This window comes from Phocoena sinus, chromosome 12 (genome assembly GCF_008692025.1).
Source record: "Phocoena sinus isolate mPhoSin1 chromosome 12, mPhoSin1.pri, whole genome shotgun sequence".
Classification (NCBI taxonomy): Eukaryota; Metazoa; Chordata; class Mammalia; order Artiodactyla; family Phocoenidae; genus Phocoena; species Phocoena sinus.
In genome coordinates, this window is record NC_045774.1 from 52,611,266 (window position 1) to 52,634,199 (window position 22,934).

At 39.5% G+C, this 22,934-nt stretch overlaps 1 protein-coding gene across 1 annotated transcript in view; it reads right to left on the bottom strand.

Moving 5' to 3' along the window:
• The window catches only part of CRYBG1 (crystallin beta-gamma domain containing 1), a 60,661-nt gene that overhangs the window by 28,579 nt on the left and 9,148 nt on the right, over positions 1-22,934 (bottom strand). The window contains 6 exon segments of the mRNA XM_032651159.1: positions 1,397-1,523; positions 14,941-15,080; positions 18,019-18,139; positions 18,141-18,185; positions 19,810-19,928; positions 20,015-20,062. Of these exon segments, the coding sequence (XP_032507050.1) occupies positions 1,397-1,523; positions 14,941-15,080; positions 18,019-18,139; positions 18,141-18,185; positions 19,810-19,928; positions 20,015-20,062 (600 nt within the window).

Sequence of the window (22,934 nt, forward strand, 5' to 3'; positions counted from 1 at the left end):
TGTATGCTAACACATATATATGGAATCTAGAAAAATGGTACTGATGAACCTAGTGGTAGGGCAGGAATAAAGATGCAGACGTTGAGAATGGACTTGAGGACACAGCGGGGAAGGGTAAGCTGGGACCAACTTAGAGAGTAGCACTGACATATATATCCACTACCAAATGTAAAATGGATGGCTGGTGGGAAGCTGCTGCATAGCACGGGGAGATCAGCTCGGTGCTTTGTCACCACCTAGAGGGGAGGGATAGGGAGGGTGGGAAGGAGGCTCAAGAGGGAGGGGATATGGGGATATGCGTGTGCATACGGCTGATTCATTTTGTTGTACGGCAGAAACTAACAACATTGGGAAGCAATTATACTCCAATAAAGATGTATAAAAAAACCTGGCTTCAAAACCAGAGCTGATTCTTTCATACATTCATAAAACTAACAAAACTTTGTTCTTTGAAAATGGATTTAACTTTAGAAAAAAGCCCAACATTATTTGCATGAAGACCAGCAGACATCTACGTAATTAAACTACAAGCTTTGGCAGGAGGAGTAAAATTAAGATAAAAAAATTATCTTCCTGCCTTTCTAATTTGTCTCAGACTGCCTCAGAAGACAATCACGAAGTGGAATTTCAAGAACACATTTGTAACAGGAGCCTCACTCATGCGGTAGGTTTTTAGTGAGCACCTACTACAATGCAGCTCAACATGGGTTGAGCTGCTGACTGGATCCTCCCAAGGCTTAGAGTCTTGCAGATGAAACAGACAAAGAACAAGGCAAAATACAGGGGAAGGAAGCACAGGCCCTTTCTAAGGCAAAAGCTTTGGAGAACAACACTCATTCCGACATCCAGCTCCAGGGCCCCCAAAGCTGCCACCCGCCTGGCCTCCTGTCACTACAACTGGCTGGTCCGCAGCAAGCCCCGTCCTTGCCCAGCTCCGCCCTGGATCATGCAGTGTACTCTGAAACCTTCACCTAAATTAATCCTGCTTGGTTTATAAGACCCTCTTGAATTATCGTGAAGCTCTCCTAATTATCCCCCTTCTCTTTTCTAACACCTACAAATTGGACTTTATCTGCCCGTCTTCCTGTTCTTCCCCAAAGGTTTAATTCTTCACTTTCTCATTTCTGCTCTGGGCTGAGCTCTGCACACACATCAGCGGCTCTGCAAGGCCGAGAACACCTTGAAGGCAAAGGCCATAGGCTTATCCACATTTTTTCATCTGTAGCATCTAGCAAGTTAACCTTTCTATTATTTCTATCTAGCAATAGGTCCCATCTTCTACATATTTGTTTTTTTAAAAGTCTGCTTTATTGCTTTAAAGTCACATCCCATGAATTATCAAAGTTAAGCAAAGAATTACTGATTCTAAGAACACATCGTTGGATTCCATCTTTACCATTTTCAGAGGCCGCATGGATCCAATGTACGCCTCCTCAGTATCCCAGAAGGATAAGTCAGGGTATTCACCAGGTTCCAGGATAAAAGGGACACCCTGAAATCCAGGCTCTTCGTAAATCAGCCATCTAAATAAGTACCAAGGAAGGAAGAAATAGAGACAATTAATCATTTCTGTCAGTGGGACACAGCACCCCACTAATGAGAGAGGAACAGAGCAGGAGAGGATGTGGATCTAGACGATGTACGGTTACACTTAGGTAATAGAGCAACATTAAACTCAAGGAGGAACAAGCCATTATATGCGCCTCTTCTTGAGCTTTTACTGGTCTCCTTGGCTTGGCTGTCTTTGTCCACTTATTTTACTTTCTACTATGAATTGCTTCAAAGTGTAAATGTCTCTATTACTTCCAAGCAATAAAAGTAGTTATCTTTTGCACTATATGTGTTTAGAGAGGCTCTATCCAGGAAATCTCAAATGTTTTAAAAGGTTACATCCCATTTGTAACCAAAGAATAGGACATTCCACCTAATAATTTTTCACAATCAAAAATTAATAACATCTAGCAAAAGAGCTTACAAGGAATGCCACTCAGAATTCTACGTAATCCTCACAACAATGCTATCGGGAAAAAATACTATTGCCCCCATTTTACAGATGAGGCTAAGTAAATTGCCCAGGGTCACACAGCTACAAGTACCAAATGCAGGGCTGATCCTAGCTGACCTCAAAGCCAAGCTCCCAATCATTCTCTGACAGCAATGCTTCTCTTTCCAGAGAGTGCACTGAATGTAATTTCACAATGACTCAAGATCATCGCTGTGAGCATGACTCAATGCACAGTGATGTCTGTGGGGCTTTTGAAAGTCTAAGGCTGCTTGTTCCCAGGCCCAAAGCTTGTTGAGTTCTTGGGCGTGATTTTTATGGCGTTTCAGTAGCACACCCTTCTATCAGACTTGTCAGCTGTCACGTCTGCTGCAGTCAGGAAATCAGAAGCCTCACCCTCCTCTTCGTAAACAAATAAGGAATTCTTGGTGATCACTCACACCCCACAATTCTTTATTAGTCTTGCTAAAGCATCCTAGATGGGGTAACGTGACCATGTTTCCCGGAATACCGAACCAAGAAGAGGATGGCTGTAAAGGCAATCTTTTACCAGCAAAATGGTTCTGATTCTCCCCTCTGTTTTTCTCTTGTTCACAATTTTGGCCCAAGGGCATAGTTTTGGTGATGGTTTTTGTTAAAGATTCCCCTGGATGAATCAGCAACTTCGTTCGACTGGTTATACTAATTATACGGAGTTTTATCATCAAAATCCCACTGAAGACCTGTCAACACACACACACACACACACACACACACGAATGCTGAGAGGCTGTGTGTGGTGTATGGGTGCGGGATCAAAACTAATCCACAGGGTTAGAAGTCAGGATAATAGCTACAAGGACAACCAGGAGAAGGCAGGAATGAGGGGGAGCTTCTAAGACACTGGTTGTGCACTATTTCTTGATCTGAATGATGGCTACATTTTGAAAATTCACTCAGTTTACACATGTATGATTTGTTGTGTACCTTTTAATACAAATGTTATATATACTTCAGTAAAAAATTAAGGGAAAAAGGAGACATCTTTTAAATATCACTGCAATATCCCTAAACCACGAGAAAGCAGAGGCTAAGAGTGGGGCCCTCTAAACCTCCTTTTGTTTAAAGCATGACAGTTAAGGATGCATTACGTCTTTTTTGGAGCTCAAAGCTCTCACAGGCACACCGCACACTGATGCCCTGGCTAAATAATGGCAGCTTGTCATACACTGTGGTATCTGGCTAACTAGCCAAGGGCCTTGAAGTCTGACTCTTCACAAGTAAACAGGGTGAATTTTTCATAAACACAATGGACAGCTCATAAACCAGTGATTCTGACATGATGCTAACTGAAGTACCCTTTCATTCAGTCTTTCCTTCTATAGTTTGAGTTCCGAGGGTATGTATTCATCTGATACTAAATATCTCACTTTCCTTGAGGCACATGGTTTAGTCACAATAACGTTCATAGAAGGAACGTAATTTGGGGTAAAGGGTAATTTCTCAAAAAACTGAACATATAAACTGCCACACTTGAAAAGACTGCTGTTCTGAGGGTCCCTCCTCAGTGAGTGAGTGCTAAGGGCCTCCTGGGTGACTCAGACATTTATGAATGTTCGGTGGACTCTGGAATTTGAAAACTCATATACAGAGTGTGATCCTTTTCCCCTAAATTCTATTCCAACAAGATACATTATTCACGAGGCGCTCAAGAGAGGAGAAAACTACCTTCAGGCAGTGTTATTTCATTTTCTAAAGGTATTCTTTTATTTTCCCACGTACTCAGGTAATGATCTTTTGCCTACATTATGAATAAACAGTATGACTATAAAGAACTTTTAAAAAAATAACAGAAGTATACATACAAATGAATATTGTTGAACTAATAACAATGGCCATCCATTCATTAAAAACATTTGCATAATTACTCTTTCAGAAATACCCTTTGAGTCAGACAAGAAAAACTGGTCTTATCTTAAACAAACACTGTTCTTAAACAAACAAAGGAACAGTATTTCCGGCTGGATCCTCAGTCTTATTCTCCAGACATGGCTGCACATGAATGCTGGCTACGTACAGAAACCAGCGGGGTACTCAAAAGATTAAGTATGAACGTGCCAACTTTGAGGTTATTCAGAGGAGGGTGAGCTCTGAATCTCAAGTGGGGAAATGTGCCTTTACAATGGGGAGATGTGGGAAGCAACAATTTAACCAAGCAATCAAACTTGGGATCATTAATGAGAAGCAGGCTGGCATGTACCACAAGTTGTGATACAGCATGAATATACACCACTATCTACAGGAAGTAGCAACCTTGTCAAAACTCTTCAGTCTGCATCTGATCATACCTGCAGACTCAACCACCTCTATACAGAAAATTCAGGTGACAGAAGAACGAGTTAAATGATATCATGGAGGAAACACTCAGAAAATCCAGAATGTAGCACATTCTCTAAGCAGCTAATCTAAATTCTTCAAAAAGTCAGTGGCTGGCACTTCCCTGGTGGCTCAGTGGTTAAGAACCCTCCTGCCAATTCAGGGGACACGGGTTTGATCCTTGGTCCAGGAAGATCCCACATGTGGCGGACCAGCTAGGCCCGTACACCACAACTACTGAGCCTGAGCTCTACTGCCCGTGAGCCACAACTACTGAGCCCACGAGCCACAATTACTGAAGCCCACACACCACAACTACTGAGCCCATGTGCTGCAACTACTGAAGCCTGCGCACCTAGAGCCCATGCTCCGCAACAAACCATCGCAATGAGAAGCCTGCACACCGCAAGGAAGAGTAGCCCCCACTCACCGCAACCAGAGAAAGCCTGCATGCAGCAACAAAGACCCAACGCAGGAGATTGGTTCGACCCAACGCAGGAGACTGGTTCAAGATGGTGAAGTAGAAGGACGTGCTCGCACTCCCTCTTGCAAAACCACCAGAATCACAACTAACTGCTGAACAATCATCGACAGAAAGACAAGGGAACTCACCAAAAAAGACACCCCACATCCAAAGACAAAGGAGAAGCCACAATGAGACGGTAGGAGGGACGCAATCACAATAAAATCAAACCCCATAACTGCTGGGTGGGTGACTCACAAACTGGCTGGAGAACACTTACACCACAGAAGTCCACCCACTGGAGTAAAGGTTCTGGGCCCCACGTCAGACTTCCAAACCAGGGGGTCCGGAAAAGGGAGGAGGAATTCCTAGAAAATCCGACTTTGGAGGCTAGCAGGATTTGATTGCAGGACTTTGGCAGGACTGGGGGAAACAGAGACTCCACTCTTGGAGGGCACACACAAAGTAGTGTGCGCATCGGGACCCAGGGGAAGGAGCAGTGACCCCAGGGGAGACTAAACCAGACCTACCTGGTAGTGTTGGAGGGTCTCCTGCAGAGGTGGGGGGCAGCTGTGGCTCAACAAGGGACAAGGACACCAGCAGCAGAAGTTTTGGGAAGTACCCCTTGGCGTGAGCCCTCCCAGAGTCCACAATTAGCCCCACCAAAGAGCCTGGCTGGGTAGGCTCCAGTGTTGGGTCACCTCAGGGCAAACAACCAACAGGGAGGGAACCAAGCCCCACCTATCAGCAAATAAGTGGACTGAAGTTTTACTGAGCTCTGCACACCAGAGCAACAGCCAGCTCTACCCACCACTGGTCCCTCCCATCAGGAAACTTGCACAAGCCTCTTAGATAGCCTCATCCACCAGAGGGCAGACAGCAGAAACAAGAAGAACTACAATCCTGCAGCCTGTGGAACAAAAAACACATTCTCAGAAAGACAGACAAGATGAAAAGGCAGAGGACTATGTACCAGATGAAAGAACAAGATAAAACCCCAGAAAAGCAACTAAATGAAGCAGAGATAGACAACCTTCCAGAAAAAGAATTCAGAATAATGATAGTGAAGATGATACAGGACCTCAGAGAAAGAAGGGAGGCAAAGATCGAGAAGATGCAAGAAATGTTTAACAAATATCTAGAAGAATGAACAAACAGAGATGAATAATACAATAACTGAAATGAAAAATACACTACAAGGAGTCAATAGCAGAATAACTGAGGCAGAAGAACAGATAAGGTGGAAGACAGAATGGTGGAATTTTGCTGCGGAACAGAATAAAGAAAAAAGAATGAAAAGAAATGAAGACAACCTAAGAGACCTCTGGGACAACATTACACGCAACAACATTCGCATTATAGGGGTCCCAGAAGGAGAACAGAGAGAGGAAAGACCAGAGAAAATATTTGCAGAGATTATAGTCGAAAACTTCCCTAACATGGGAAAGGAAATAGCCACCCAGGTCCAGGAAGCACAGCAAGTCCCATACAGGATAAACCCAAGGAGAAACAAGGAGAAATTACCGAGACACATAGTAATCAAATTGGCAAAAATTAAAGACCAAGAAAAATTATTGAAAGCAGCAAGGGAAAAACGACAAATAACATACAAGGGAACTCCCATAAGGTTAACAGCTGATTTCTCAGCAGAAACTCTACAAGCCAGAAGGGAGTGGCATTATATACTTAAAGTGATGAAAGGGAAGAACCTATATAACCAAGATTACTCTACCAGCAAGGATCTCATTCAGTTTCAATGCAGAAATCAAAAGCTTTACAGACAAGCAAAAGCTAAGAGAATTCAGCACCACCAAACCAGCTCTACAACAAATGCTAAAGGAACTTCTGTAAGTGGGAAACACAAGAGAAGAAAAGGACCTACAAAAACAAACCCAGAACAATTCAGAAAATGGTCACAGGAACATACATATCGATAATTACCTTAAACGTGAATGGATTAAGTGTTCCAACCAAAAGACACAGGCTTGCTGAATGGATACAAAAACAAGACCCATACATATGCTGTCTACAAGAGACCCACTTCAGACCTAGGGACACATACAGACTGAAAGTGAGGGGATTGAAAAAGATATTCCATGCAAATGGATATCAAAAGAAAGCTGGAGTAGCAATACTCATATCAGATAAAACAGACTAAAATAAAGAATGTTACAAGAGATAAGGAAGGACACTACATAATGATCAAGGGATCAATCCAAGAAGAAGACACAACAATTATAAATATATATGCACCCAACACAGAAGCACCTCAACACATAAGGCAACTGCTAACAGCTGTAAAAGAGAAAATCGACAGTAACACAATAATAGTGGGGGACTTTAACGCCTCACTTATACCAATGGACAGATCATCCAAAATGAAAATAAATAAGGAAACAGAAGCTTTAAAAGACACAATAAACCAGATATATTTAATTGATATTTATAGGACATTCCATCCAAAAACGGCAGATTACACTTTCATCTCAAGTGCGCAAGGAACATTCTTCAGGATAGATCACATCTTGGGTCACAAATCAAGCCTCAGTAAATTTAAGAAAACTGAAATCATATCAAGCATCTTTTCTGACCACAATGCTATGAGATTAGAAATCAATTACAGGGAAAAAAAATGTAAAATACACAAACACATGGAGGATAAACAATACATTACTAAATAACCAAGAGATCACTGAAGAAATTAAAGAGGAAATAAAAAATACCTAGAGACAAATGACAATGAAAACACGACAATCCAAAACCTATGGGATGCAGCAAAAGCAGTTCTAAGAGGGAAGTTTATAGCTATACAAGCCTACCTCAAGAAACAAGAAAAATCTCAAATAAACAACCTAACCTTACACCTAAAGGAATTAGAGAAAGAAGAACAAACAAAACCCAAAGTTAGCAGAAGGAAAGAAATCATAAAGATCAGAGCAGAAATAAATGAAATAGAAACAAAGAAAACAATAGCAAAGATCAATAAATCTAAAAGCTGGTTCTTTGAGAAGATAAACAAAAGTGATAAACCATTAGCCAGACTCATCAAGAAAAAGAGGGAGAGGACTCAAATCAATAAAATTAGAAATGAAAAAGGAGAAGTTACAACAGACACCGCAGAAATACAAAGCATCAAAAGAGACTACTACAAGCAACTCTATGCCAATAAAATGGACAACCTGGAAGAAATGGACAAATTCTTAGAGAGGTATAACCTTCCAAGACTGAACCAGGAAGAAATAGAAAATATGAACAGACCAATCACAAGTAATGAACTTGAAACAGTGATTAAAAATCTTCCAACAGGGCTTCCCTGGTGGCGCAGTGGTTGAGAGTCCGCCTGCCAATGCAGGGGACAAGGGTTCATGCCCCAGTCCAGGAAGATCCCACATGCCGCGGAGTGGCTGGGCCCGTGAGCCATGGCCGCTGAGCCTGCGCATCAGGAGCCTGTGCTCTGCAACAGGAGAGGCCACAACAGTGAGAGGCCCATGTACCGCAAAAAAAAAAAAAAATCTTCCAACAAACAAAAGTCCAGGACCAGATGGCTTCACAGGTGAATTCTATCAAACATTTAGAGAAGAGCTAACACCCATCCTTTGCAAACTCTTCCAAAAAACTGCAGAGGAAGGAACACTCCCAAACTCATTCTATGAGGCCACCATCACCCTGATACCAAAACCACACAAAGATACTACAAAAAAAGGAAATTACAGACCAATATCACTGATGAATATACATGCAAAAATCCTCAACAAAATACTAGCAAACAGAATCCAACAACACATTAAAAGGATCATACACCATGATCAAGTGGGATTTATCCCAGGGATGCAAGGATTCTTCAATATACGCAAATCAATCAATGTGATACACCATATTAACAAATTGAAGAATAAAAACCATATGATCATCTCAATAGATGCAGAAGAAGTTTCTGACAGAATTCAACACCAATTTATGATAAAAACTCTTCAGAAAGTGGTCAGAGAGGGAAACTACCTCAACATAATAAAGGCCATATACGACAAACCCACAGCAAACATCATTCTCAATGGTGAAAAACTGAAAGCATTTCCTCTAAGATCAGGAACAAGACAAGGATGTCCACTCTCACCACTATTATTCAACATAGTCTTGTAAGTCCTAGCCACGGCAATCAGAGAAGAAAAAGAAATAAAAGGAATACAAATTGGAAAAGAAGTAGTAAAACTGTCACTGTTTGCAGATGACATGATACTATACATAGAGAATCCTAAAGATGCCACCAGAAAACTACTAGAGCTGATCAATGAATTTGGCAAAGTTGCAGGATACAAAATTAAGGCACAGAAACCTCTTGCATTCCTATACAGTAATAATGGAAAATATGAATGAGAAATTAAGGAAACACTCCCATTTACCACTGCAACAAAAAGAATAAAATACCTAGGAATAAACCTACCTAGGGAGACAAAAGACCTGTATGCAGAAAACTATAAGACACTGATGAAAGGAATTAAAGATGATACCAACAGATGGAGAGATATACGATGTTCTTGGATTGAAAGAATCAATACTGCGAAAATGACTATACTACCCAAAGCAATCTACAGATTCGATGCCATTATCAATGGCATTTTTTACAGAATGAGAACAAAACATCTTAAAATTTGTATGGCGACACCAAAGACCCCGAACAGCCAAAGCGGTCTTCAGGGAAAGAAACGGAGCTGGAAGAATCAGACTCCCTGACTTCAGACTATACTACAAAGCTACAGTAATCAAGACAATATGGTACTGGCACAGAAACAGAAATATAGATCAATGGAACAAGATAGGAAGCCCTGAGATAAACCCACGCACCTTTGGTCAACTGATCTATGACAAAGGAGGCAAGTATATACAATGGAGAAAGGACAGTCGCTTCAATAAGTGGTGCTGGGAAAACTGGACAGCTACATGTAAAAGAGTAAAATTAGAACACTCCCTAATACCATACACAAAAATAAATTCAAAATGGATTAGAGACCTAAATATAAAATCGGACACTATAAAACTCTTAGAGGAAAACACAGCAAGAACACTCTTTGACATAAATCACAGCAAGATCTTTTTTTGATCCACCTCCTAAAGTAATGGAAATAAAAACAAAAATAAACGAATGAGACCTAATGAAACTTAAAAGCTTTTGTACAGCAAAGGAAACCATAAACAAGACGAAAAGACAACCCTCAGAATGGGAGAAAATATTTGCAAACGAATCAACGGACAAAGGATTAATCTCCAAAATATATAAACAGCTCATGCAGCTCAATATTAAAAAAAAACAACCCAATCCAAAAATGGGCAGAAGACTATATAGACATTCTCCAAAGAAGACATACAGATGGCCAAGAAGCACATGAAAAGCTGCTCAACATCACTAATCACTAGAGAAATGCAAATCAAAACTACAATGAGGTATCACCTCACACCTGTTAGAATGGGCATCATCAGAAAGTCTACAAACAACAAATGCTGGAGAGGGTGTGGAAGAAAGGGAACCCTCTTACACTGTTGGTGGGAATGTAAATTGATACAGCCACTATGGAGAAGAGTATGGAGGTTCCTTAAAAAACTAAAAATAGAATTACCATATGACCCAGCAATCCCACTATTGGGCATATACCCAGAGAAAACCATAATTCAAAAAGACACATGCACCCCAATGTTCACTGCAGCACTATTTACAATAGCCAGGTCATGGAAGCAACCTAAATGCCCATCAACAGACAAATGGATAAAGATGTGGTACATATATACAATGGAGTATTACTCAGCCATAAAAAGGAACAAAATTGGGTCATTTGTGGATATGTGGATGGATGAGACTGTCATACAGAATGAAGTAAGGCAGAAAGAGAAAAACAAATATCGTATATTAACGCATATACGTGGAACCTAGAAAAATGGTACAGATGAACTGGTTTGCAGGGCAGAAATAGAGACACAGATGTAGAGAACAAACGTATGGACACCAAGAGGGGGACGGGGCGGGGGGGTGGTGGTGGGATGAATTGGGAGATTGGGATTGACATATATACACTGATATGTGTAGAATGGATGACTAATAAGAACCTGCTGTATAAAATAATTAATTAATTTAAAAAAATCATCACAATGGGACTGCTAGTTTCCACTTAAGATGGAGAAAGCTGTGAAGAGTGTTATTCTAACAAGAAGAAAAAGCTGGATAAAGTAGAAGATTACAGAATTTCTTGAACCCATCAGAGAGTTGAAATCTAAGAATAGGTCATGCCTCCAAGTAGGGATATGTATGAGCACAGGCCCACCTGAGTCAAGGCAGAGAGGAAGATGGGGCTCCCATCCAAGTGGGCCTTCTTTCAATAGATGACAAGTCAACTGAAGGTACAACATTGAGCCACACTTAATATCTTAACCTAAAAGCTACTTTCAGAGGATTAAAATTTGGAGTTTGATTGAATTCATTAGTCATAATTTTTACATGTGGTTATATAACATAGAAAACTTTTAAACAATTCTAAAGAATTGATCTAAAGAAAAGATCAATTCTTTATAGCTTTCTTTCAATGCAAAACATTTCTAGAGGCTAAGACTCCTGTGAATAGAGTCCTATTCAAAAAAAAAAAAAAAAAAAAGACCCAATGTAGCCAAAAAATAAATTTAAAACAAACAAAAAGAGTAAGTACAGATATGCTCATCAATATGGGTAAGCTTAGAAACAAAGTAAAGAAAAAGGAACAAGCCACACGGACGTTTGATAACATTTTTATGAAGTTCAAAAGCAAGCACAACTAAAACAGTGCAGGGACAGATACCATAGGATGAAACTATAAAATAAGGGAATGAGAAAACCACAAAGTTTCAGAGAGGGGTCACACACGTAGAGGAGTCAGGGGGATGGGAGCAGGCGGGCTATGCCAGGTCCTGCGGCAGCATTGGTAACAGTGAGGTTCTCAGTCGGATGATGGGCACGTGGGGGCTTGACTACTAGACTTCGTAATTCACATATACATATATTCTTATATATCAGATATTTCATAACAGCACTGATCAAAAGAATATGTGGCTATTAAAAAATGTCCCTTGACTTCAGAACACCTGCATTCCAGTACCTGTTCTGCTGACGACTAATTCTAACAACTAATCCAACTTGAGAAAGTGACCAAAACCTGTCTTCCTTGGTTAAATGATGGTGTTGGAACAGATGCTCATAATGCTCCCTTTGAAGTTCTAACATCCTTTAGCTTTGTTTATTAGAAATATACTCAAAAAAAGATGCGCCCTCACCTCTACAAGGATGGGTACTAGGATTAGCCAGCTGCTTTAAACAAAGGTTTAAAAACAAATCACAGGCAACAGAATCTGAAAGGAAATGTGAGTTAGAAATGTCTCACTTTCCCAAATAAGAAACTGACAAGTAATACTCTTAATTTGTGTATGTGTAGCAAAACCTAATCCAGAATGAACAGGCCCTGAAATAAATCTCCTAATGGAATCTAAACAAGTACCACGCCCCCTACACCACCCCCAGCAAAATCTTCTCTTACACCAGTTCAGGGGACTGCTGCACCAACAGAAGCAACATGAGCTCGGGTACCTGTTATCTGCTGAATTCTCCCAACCCACTGAGATTCTCCTTGGAGATCTGTAAAAGTACTACTGACCTGGTCCCCAGATGACCAAGTTCAATGACCCCAAACTTTGAGCTGACATCCAAGGCAGCTTCCTATTATCCTAATGGAAATGAAGAACCAGAAAAAAAAAAAAAAAAGTCTACTGCCATGCAAGCCCATCAAAACTTGTAAAACGTTACTGGTTTGCAACTACCACCTATAAAACTAGGTTAAACTTACTGTCAAGGTAAGAAACTTTATTTAAGTGTAGCTCATTATGCTTCCACATAGCCCAAGCCTGAGTCATGAAACCTTCCAGACATGGAGATTAAAATATTATGGCAGACGCCTATTTCATTCTTCTAAGGAAAGTGATATTTCTCAACATTAAATGCTTTGAGAAAAAAGATGTAGAGATCTCTTTGATGTGAAAAAAATAAAAGGCAGCAAGAGATGAAGACACTTTTTTTGTTTAGATTCCTCCTTTTCTTACCAATCACTAAACACAAAAGTGCCAGAAGCTCAGATGCCTTTTCTGCTCTTTACACTCACTCCCCGATGAGATCTTATCTAGCACCGGGTTTAGATACATTCTCCGTGCTGATGACTCCTGATTTTATCTCCAGCCTCACCCCAAGCCCGAATTCCAGTGTCATGCATCCAGTCACCTTCCTGACCTCTTATGTGCAGCTGACATCTCCAACTTAACCTCACAAACTCAACTCCTGGATTTCATTCCCCCTCCTAGTTTTCTCCATTCTGGTAAATGCTGGGGTCCCAAACCCTGGACATTTCTCAGCCCCTCACACCCCACATAAAATCTGTCAGCACATGTTGGTTCTGTCTTCAAAATGTATCCAGAATCTGACCATTTTTTCACCACTACTATCATGCCAAGTCACCAAAACCTCTTGCCTATGTAACTGCAGTGACCTCCTAACCGGTTTCTTTGCTTCCATTCTTACCTCTTTACAATCTACTTTTACACAGCAGCTAGAGTGATCCTCCTAAAACACAAGTTAGATCAAAATCCTCCAATGAGTTCTCACGTCACTTGGAGCCATCTAAAATCCCTCCCAAGTCCTTCAAGGTCTGACATGAGAGGAGGCCTCTCTCCCATCACTGGTCCTCCTAGCTCACTCTACTGCAGCCAGACCTCCCACCTGTTGCCCAAACATCCCCTGGAGGGCTTTGCAAATGCTGGGCTTCCTGCCTAGGACACTCCCCTGCTCCACCTCCCTCAGATGTCCCTCAGCTGACTCCCTCACTTCCTCAGGTCTCTGCTTAAAGGTCACCAGGGACCTTCCCGACCACTCTCTAAAGTAGCACTTCCACTTGTCCCTCTCCATAATTTATGTTTCTTGTAGTATTTACCTTCAGACTCATTACATATGTATTATCTTATGCATATTCCATTAATAAAATCTCTTGAGCAGTCTCTGAATATATAACTTATATATACAACCACTGAATATATTATGAATTGATTAGAAAAGATACACAAAGACAAAATTTGAAAAGAAGATTTTAAATAATATATAAAGAAGCTTTAGTGTTTTTTCCTGCATCTCAGTGGATGTCTGTCACATGCCCTGGGCTGTGCGCTCCACTGCAGAAGCCACAAGCTTCAGTTCTGCAGCCTGAACTTTCTAGCCTTGTTTCTCCTCTGAGATATTCCCATTTCCTTCAAAATACCCTTGCAATTTCCTGTGATTTTTGAAACCAACATTCTAGGGGCTTTGGAAAGCATTGTGTGAAAATGTTAAAGGAAGTAGCATGCATGTTGGCCACCATCCCACCTGAAATATCAGGGGCACACATGTTTTAATTACCTCCTTTGAATTACCCTGAAGGTATAATCTGCAACTCAACTTTGAATGAATCAGGTTCCTTTGCAAAAAGGAAATTCCCACATTAAAAATGCAGTTTTTGGACTTCCCTGGTGGTGCAGTGGTTAAGAATCCACCTGCCAATGCAGGGGACACGGGTTTGATCCCTGGTCCAGGAAGATCCCACATGCCGCAGAGCAACAAAGCCCGTGCGCCACAACTACTGAGCCTGCGCTCTAGAGCCCATGAGCCACAACTACTGAAGCCTGCGTGCCTAGAGCCTGTGCTCCGTAACAAGAGAAGCCACCACAAGGAGAAGCCTGCACACCACAACAAAGAGTAGCCCCTACTCGCGGCAGCTAGAGAAAGCCTGTGTGCAGCAACGAAGACCCAACACAGCCAAAAATAAATAAAAGTTTTTTTTAAAAATGCAGTTTTCTCCCTGCACTTCCTCCAAGAAATCATCATTGTTTATAAGAGAGCTGAATCATAAGAACATAGGTAACACAGTAACCAAAAATATCAGATTTTTATGTGTCTTATCAAAAAAATAATAAAACCTTGTAGTCAATAATTACTTGACAGGACAACAAATCAGAGACAGAGTATCTTAAGTCCTCCTTTTACACTCAAAAAAGGGCTTCATTAAAATTGTATTGGAAATAAAATACTCACATGCCCCAATGTACTTTAATGGAACAAGTCTTCTGCATCATACCAAACCCCTGCATTTCTTCAATATCATCAAAGTAGGAATTTAGAAGTCCTAACCCTTCTGGTTCAGTAAATAAGTCAATGTGACTAACTCTGTAATCCTAAAAAAAAAAAAAAAAAAATGAATACACGAATACACGTATACATGTATAATAGTACACCATGTATTAAACTCTACAGTAAGCTCATTATTCTTCTTTTCAAATAATTAAAAGAAGCTTTAAATATACAATAGGTTGCACAGATCACCTGCCACTTTATCCCTTTCCTGTTTTCACCCATGACCTAATAATATATGATCTTTCGGGGCAGACACATTGGTTTAGTCATATATCTCAGTGTTACATTCAAGCAAAGAGCACCAGAAATGTATTTTAGAGTTTTGGAACATAGTTATTTCTCTCATCCTCACAAACAAACAAACAAAAAAAACCAAAACTGCTTCGCTTTCCTTGGTAACATGAGTTTTAGTTCCTTTGCTCTCCTGTGACCGTCCATGTCCAGGGATACTGGTTTATAGAGTGGTTGCACTTGGAATCTTCCTCAGCTGTTTTGTGCCCATAAGCCCCCTGTGGTAACTGTCCTTGACTATGATGTCGGCTTGGTCTAAGTCATAAAAGGCAAAGGCACACGTTTATGGTGATTTAAATCTCTACACTTTAGTCACTATTCCATGCACTGCATGTCCATCAAACACTCTACAAAAGGCCTCTCTTGGCTGAGTGCCTGAGCCCTGATCGAATGTTTTTTGAACCTCTTCTGTGTTGCAGAGCGAGGTGAACTGAGGTACAGAAAAAATGGTTAACACTTGGGTCAGTTTAGGGGCAGCTCTTTCAAACATTAACAAAAGGAACAAATCTAGTGAACTGAAAAGGTGACCCCCTTGAATATACGTTGTGACTTATGTTTATGTGTCAAGAAACCATAAACACAATCTGTAAAAAGTTACAATTCGTCACATATTAGGAGCCATAAAAGTATTCCTTCTCTTTAACATGACACCATTCAGAAAAACTTACCCCAAGGAAATAAATCAGAAAATGTATACATTATTAAATGCACAAAAATGTTCATGCAGTATTATTTAAGGTAAGTTTTCCCCTAAGTCCCACAGTAAGAAGAAAGGTAAACTAAATGATAGCGCATCATATCAATGGAATATGATGCTCAGTTAAACCCCAAACCATGTAATAACATGAAAAGCATTAATTCACCTTAGGTCTGCTATTATCAGGGGAAATAGGAGGCCTCTTTACCAATGTGCTTCATCTCCCTTAGCCCACCTTCCAGGATCCCTAAATCCCCACCCCACCAGATCCTAATACCTCCCCCAGTTGCAAATCACTGAGAGATGTTACAAACGGGAGTGTAACCTTCAGGAAAGTGGTATGGAGAGAGAAAAAAAGGATTGAGAATCACAGTTTTAAAGGAAAACAACACTGTACCTGTATTATGATTACAACTATAGAAAAAGCAGATTATAATATGGCCAAGAAAGAGTAGAGAATTCAGAAAAATGAAGGGAGGACACTTCATGAGAGATGGGATTTTGGATGATAGTTTAAAATATTGTTTCATTACCAATACTATTTGAGTAATAAATAAAAACTGCAGGTAAATTATTCCACTATGACATATTAAAATGGTGTTTCTCGTGTCTTACATAAGGTTCATCACATTATGTACTTAAAACTAGTAAGAGATAAATCGTTTAGAATACCAATATTACCACCTAAGTCACTCAGAAATGTTGACCCAGGAAACAGGTGACATTTTCTTCCGCCAAAAGTTGTTAGTCACTCTTACTCATTCTCATTTTGGAACATGGCTTTTTTCCCTATTGTACCCCAACACCCATGTCTAGTACACAAATGGAGTTTTTTCACTTGGAAGATAACCTTTTACATTTTTAAAGGTAAAGAATCATCAAATGCCAAGAACCGTGAAGAACTTATACAAGTTCCTCAACAACGAATAAGGGACCAAGAAATTTTTACCCAATCCATAAAGTGGCCTTAAATACCTATTTTTCTAAAAACCCCCATGAAATGCCAGAGTCGATCAACTGAATTATCTTTGGATTATTTATTTTTCCAAAACATAACTCCTGTAAGCCACTCAAGGTAATAAGAACTCGCACAGCAACCAAAAAACTAAGTAAAACAAAAATCTGGCCCATGCTCCGCAACAAGAGAAGCCACCGCAATGAGAGGCCTGTGTACCACAATGAAGAGTAACCCTCCGCTCGCCTCAACTAAAAAGAAGCCCGCACACAGCAACGAAGACTGAACACAGCCAAAATAAATAAATAATAAATTAATTTTAAAAAAAGAAAAAAAAAAAGAAAAATCTGTTCAGGACTTCCCTGGTGGCACAGTGGTTAAGAATCCACCTGCCAATGCAGGGAACCCGGGAAGATCCCACATGCACGGAACAACTAAGCCCGTGCACCACAACTACTGAGCCTGTGCTCTAGAGCCCGCCAGCACAACTACTGTACACACGTTGCCACAACTACTGAAGCCCGCGCACCTAGAGCCCGTGCTCCACAACACGTGCAACATGAGAAGCCACCGCAAATGAGAAAGCCAGTTCACCGCAACAAAGAGTAGCCTCCGCTCTCTGCAACTAGAGAAAGTCTACACGCAAGCAACGAAGACCCAACGTAGCCAAAATAAATACATAAATTTATTTTTAAAAAAACAAAATCTGTACTATACAGAACTCATCAAAACTAGGTTATTAAGTAAAATACATTTGCAGATGGAATGGGGGGGCCGGAATGAGAAATTTACCTTCAGGATTTATTGTGAAAAAGATGACTAACAATTAGAATGTTTCTTAGTTTCTAATTCATTTAACATGTACAAATGTTTAAAATACAGAAAATACATCCATAAAACACCAAATATTTGTCCCACTTTTATCATAAAATGAAACTGTCTCTCAAAATAATTATACCCAGCATTCAATAAATATTTGCTGAAAGAATGGATGAAATTCAGTTTGCCTTTATTAAAACCTTACGAATTTACCTACCTGGACCACAAGTCTGATTGAACCAATCACCACAGGCTTAGCCGACTCTGCCTCGTCATCGTTTCTTTCCAAAATATCTTCTATATCCCAGAGACCAGACAGTTCCAATTCTCCCTCTTTAAGGGATGGAGTGTCCTTCAAAATTTGGTTTCTCATAAAAAATCCAGCTAAGAATAAAACATAGCAAAACTATTAGCCAGTCTTGGTGAGAGAGATTTGAATATGCAAATATTCTGGCCAATAGCCACTATATATATATATACCATGTATTAGTGGCCAATTCTCTAGCAATTAAAACAGCATAAACTCTCCCTAAAACTAAAACTTCAGTGGGCATAATTAAGCTCTGATAACTGAAGAATTTTATCAGGATTTTAGAGGACTTTTAACTATCAATATGAACATTATAGAGCTACTAAAGTTTTATAGAATTGCCAGTTGGTGGAGACTTAGTAATATGTCAGATAAATGGACGTTTATTGCAATTTTTTTCTTTTTATGTATGTAAAAAACACTTCTCTTGAGGGATTTTAACTTATATATTAGAACCATATCAATGGATATATTGATACAAAGGACTACTACATGCATGTTAATGGAAAGCATTTTTTGCAGTTTTATTGAGATCTAATTGACATATAACATTGTATTAGTTCAAGTTGTACAACATGATGATTTGATATCTGTGTATATTATGAAATGATCACCATAATAAGTTTAGTTAACATCTACCACCTCACAGTTACAATTTTTTTCCTAGTGATGAGAACTTTTAAGATCTACTGTCTTTAGCAACTTTCAGATATACTATGTAATACTTTAACTTTAGTGACCCAGAAAGCATTTTTACAGTATTCTTCCCAACAACATCCGAACACTAAAGAAAAACCTCATGACAATATATGACAGTGCTGGTCTTAAGAGAAGTCAACAAAAGTTGAAGAATCACTATTCATTAAAAACAAAATTATAACTTTCAGTTTTCAAATTTAAGAACAAAAGCTAATTGTTATTTTTCTAATGAATATGTTGAATATACAGAAAAATATATTAAAATATCTAAACCTAAGAGGAAAGATGCTGCATATTTAATCAAATGGAGACCTAAGAAAGCTTAATAATTTTGTAAACCATAAAGAGCCCTACACTCTTTCTTTTAAACAAGCTTATAAATAGGCACTAAAGTATTCATGCCGGGTAAGTGATTTTTTTTTTTAAAAACTGCTTTTCTTTATTCAATTTCCTGTGTATTTCCTCGAAGCATTTAAGCTGGTAATATAATTGTTTCACGGTTTCTTTACTTAATAAAACGATCTGCTGTCAAAAAGTCAGAAAAGTAAAATTTAGATTAGTCCTTCACTGAACTGTCATTAAAACAAGTTAGCAAAGATGTTTTTTCTTATAGAATTTAAAAAATTCTATCAACATGACTATGACCTATCAACATGAGTAGTGCAATTCTTATCAACCTCATTGAAAATTCAAAAACCAAAAGTATATTATGGACTCTGGTGCTCATTAGTCCAAACCAACATTATGTGGGAAAAAGAAACTTATACTGCTGCACTTTTCTGATTTTTCTAACAACAACATGCATCATTCCTATCATCAGAAATAACATTATAAACCATATTTCTTAGACATGAATTTCTTTTAGTATTCACTATGACTAGTATTGTCTGCCCTTTACATTGCTAAGGGCATAATTTATAATAAGTACTAATGACCAAAGGATAATTAAAAAGGTGAAACACACACCTCCAAGTCAGAAACACAAAGTGTCACTCTTACCATCCTCTAACAACTTTTATGAGTATCACGGGAGAGAGGGTCCAAGAGCTGCAATCCTCAATGTCACTGAACACTTCAATGCACTCCTCTGAGACGTCAGGTTCACCGTATATCACCACCTAAAGAAAGTGAGAGTGGTAGCACGTTTTACTGCACTTTAACAGATCAAAATGAAATCTAGACTCGGAATAGAAAATAATCTTACCTTTCCAGGTCGGGGATTGATTTTATTCTGGACGCTTCCTTTAAGTGTCTGTAATCAGATGAACAAAAACACAACAAATAATTAAACTTTATGTAAAGTCCTCTTTTCTCCTCTCATGATCCTTTAAGATCGTATTTGCCTCATATCTGTCAATTTGGAAACATGTCTACCTTGATCTATGCCAAAGTTGTCTTAAAACTCTCTTTGACGGGACTTCGCTGGTGGCACAGTGGTTAAGAATCCGCCTGCCAGTGCAGGGGACACGGGTTCGAGCCCTGGTCCGGGAAGATCCCACATGCCACGGAGCAACTAAGCCCGTGTGCCACAACTACTGAGCCTGCACTCTAGAGCCCGCGAGCCACAACTACTGAGCCCGAGTGCCACAACTACTGAAGCCTGTGTGCCTAGAGCCCGTGCTCTGCAACAAGAGAAGCCACCGCAATGAGAAGCCCGGGAACCTCAACGAAGAATAGCCTGCGCACAGCATCAAAGACCCAAGGCAGCCAAAAATAAAATAAAAATTTAAAAAACAAAACAAACTCTCTTTGACTCTATTAAAATAAGGGCATTTTCCCCCCTCTAACTGTATTTGACATTTCAATTTCTTTTCATTTAAACGCCTAGGATACTTCCACCAATCTGGAAAGTTCAGGGCGTAAGAGTCAGACCTATGTTTTACATCAGTTCACAGAACAAGAACTCAGCTAAGAGATTATAATTCAAACAATCTCAGTATAATTTCAAATAAACAGAGAAATTCTAATGGATAAATCACATATCTAGAATGAGCTGAATCCATTTTATGTGTTCATATACATATCTTATCTGAATCTATAATTACTGTTTTTTCATCACATAACTAGTCTAAATAAAGTGTTTATGGTATATTTCACAACGTACATTGTACATGGTTACTTTAATCCCTCCTTTTTGATGAACAAAATATATTTTTATATGGCTCCAAAACTAATCATTTTCAAGACCATCTGACCAGTAAAACCAGAAATGCCTAAGATAATAAAAATAGTAATTACACATGTAAAAATATTATAAAACATGGACTACTTTCACTGAACAGGATGCCTGTTCTAAGGACAGCCTTTGATCTGATCGCTCTTGCACCACACCAGGGTGGAATATGCCTGAAAGACCATAGGAAGGGCCTCAGTAGAGCATTATTACAGATTAAAATGCCATATGCTTATTTATATATGCACATTTCAAGAAGACAAGCTAAAGAAAAAGCCTGATATTTAAATAAAATTCAGTTAAGACATTAAAGGGAGAATAGTTATATAGTCAACAAAGCCCAAGGTGTAAAAAAAACAAAAAAAAATATTTTTTTTTAATCATAAAAAGGCCTAGAGAAAGTATAAAGTACTTTGTTTCTCCTTTTTACTCCATTTGATTGGGTTTTTCAAGGGACTCCACAGGGAAACTGTATATTCTGTTGTCAGACTCGTCAAAGAGAGATAATCTGGGCTTCCCTGGTGGCGCAGTGGTTGAGAGTCCGCCTGCCGATGCAGGGGACACGGGTTCATGCCCCAGCCCGGGAAGATCCCACATGCCGCGCAGCAGCTGGGCCCGTGAGCCATGGCCTCTGAGCCTGCGCGTCCGGAGCCTGTGCTCCGCAACGGGAGAGGCCACAACAGTGAGAAGCCCGCGTACCGTTTAAAAAAAAAAAAAAAAGAGAGATAATCTAAGAATGATTAAAAAGACAGAATAATGCTGTAATGTACGGGAAGTGGACCAGTGTCAATTTTGTGCTTCAGAGAAATACTCAAAAATCTTAGGATTTCTAAGTGCTATAGGCTGATTCAGTTTTATCTGTTTACAGCAGTGGTTCTCAAAGTGAAATCCAAGGGTCCCTGGAGGGTCCCCAATAATTCTGCAGGGAGTCCATTAGGTCAAAACCATTTTCATAATAAGGTTATTTGTCTTTTTCACTTTCTTTCTCTCACAGGTGTAGTGCGGAATTTTCCAGACGGTCCATGACATGTGATGACATCATTGCTCTGATGGCTACAGGAATGTACATTTGTATGTTCTAATTTTTCTCAGTATTAATTTCTAATATAATAGATGCCAATAGGCATAACCCATATCAACAAAAACTCTTTGGGGTCCTCAATAATTTTTACTTTATATCTTCATCTATATGTGTGTATGTGTGTGTGTGTGTGTGTGTGTGTGGCATCCTAAGAGTAAAAAATATGAAAACTTTTGAGCAGAGGGATCTGAGCCTCTGCTGGAAATCCAACTATACATTTTGAAAGAGCTTCCAGAATTGTATTCCGTGATAGGCTTGTAGCAAAAGCTAATACAACAAATTCAAACATGGGGCAGTGCCCTGTACAAATGAGGAAGTGGGCAAGATATTTTCTGCCTGGATAAACTGTGTTGGATGTTGATCTACACTTGCCAGGTAGCCTGGTTCACAGGGTGGGCAACAGGAATACAGAGGCCCACTCCTGTTTCTGGGCTTAGCAGAGCTGAGCTCTAAATCTTATCTGCCTCCCTCTTTCAACTTGAGTATCAAGCTTGGTAACGGAAAGCCACAAATTCACATCAAAACCGAGTAAAAACACTTCCAGCAGTCAGATAAAAGAGATGGAGAAATCTTAACTGTTTCTCCAAAATGGTATTTTGCCATCCTTTCTACTCTGTTACAGGAAAGTACCAATGTAGAACCAAATTCTTTACTCCCCAACAGCTTTGCAGGAAAATATATTTCCCTAATGAAAAACTAATTCCAGATAAGGAAAATACTTTATCAACCATGTGGGATAAACATTTATTGCTACTAAGGGAAGAAAGAGTGAATCTCAAAGTACAAGAGAAACGGTTAGGAACAAGATTCCTCGGTGGAGTCTTTTCCAGATAAAGGAAGCTTGCTTCATAAATGCTCAAAATTCTAGGT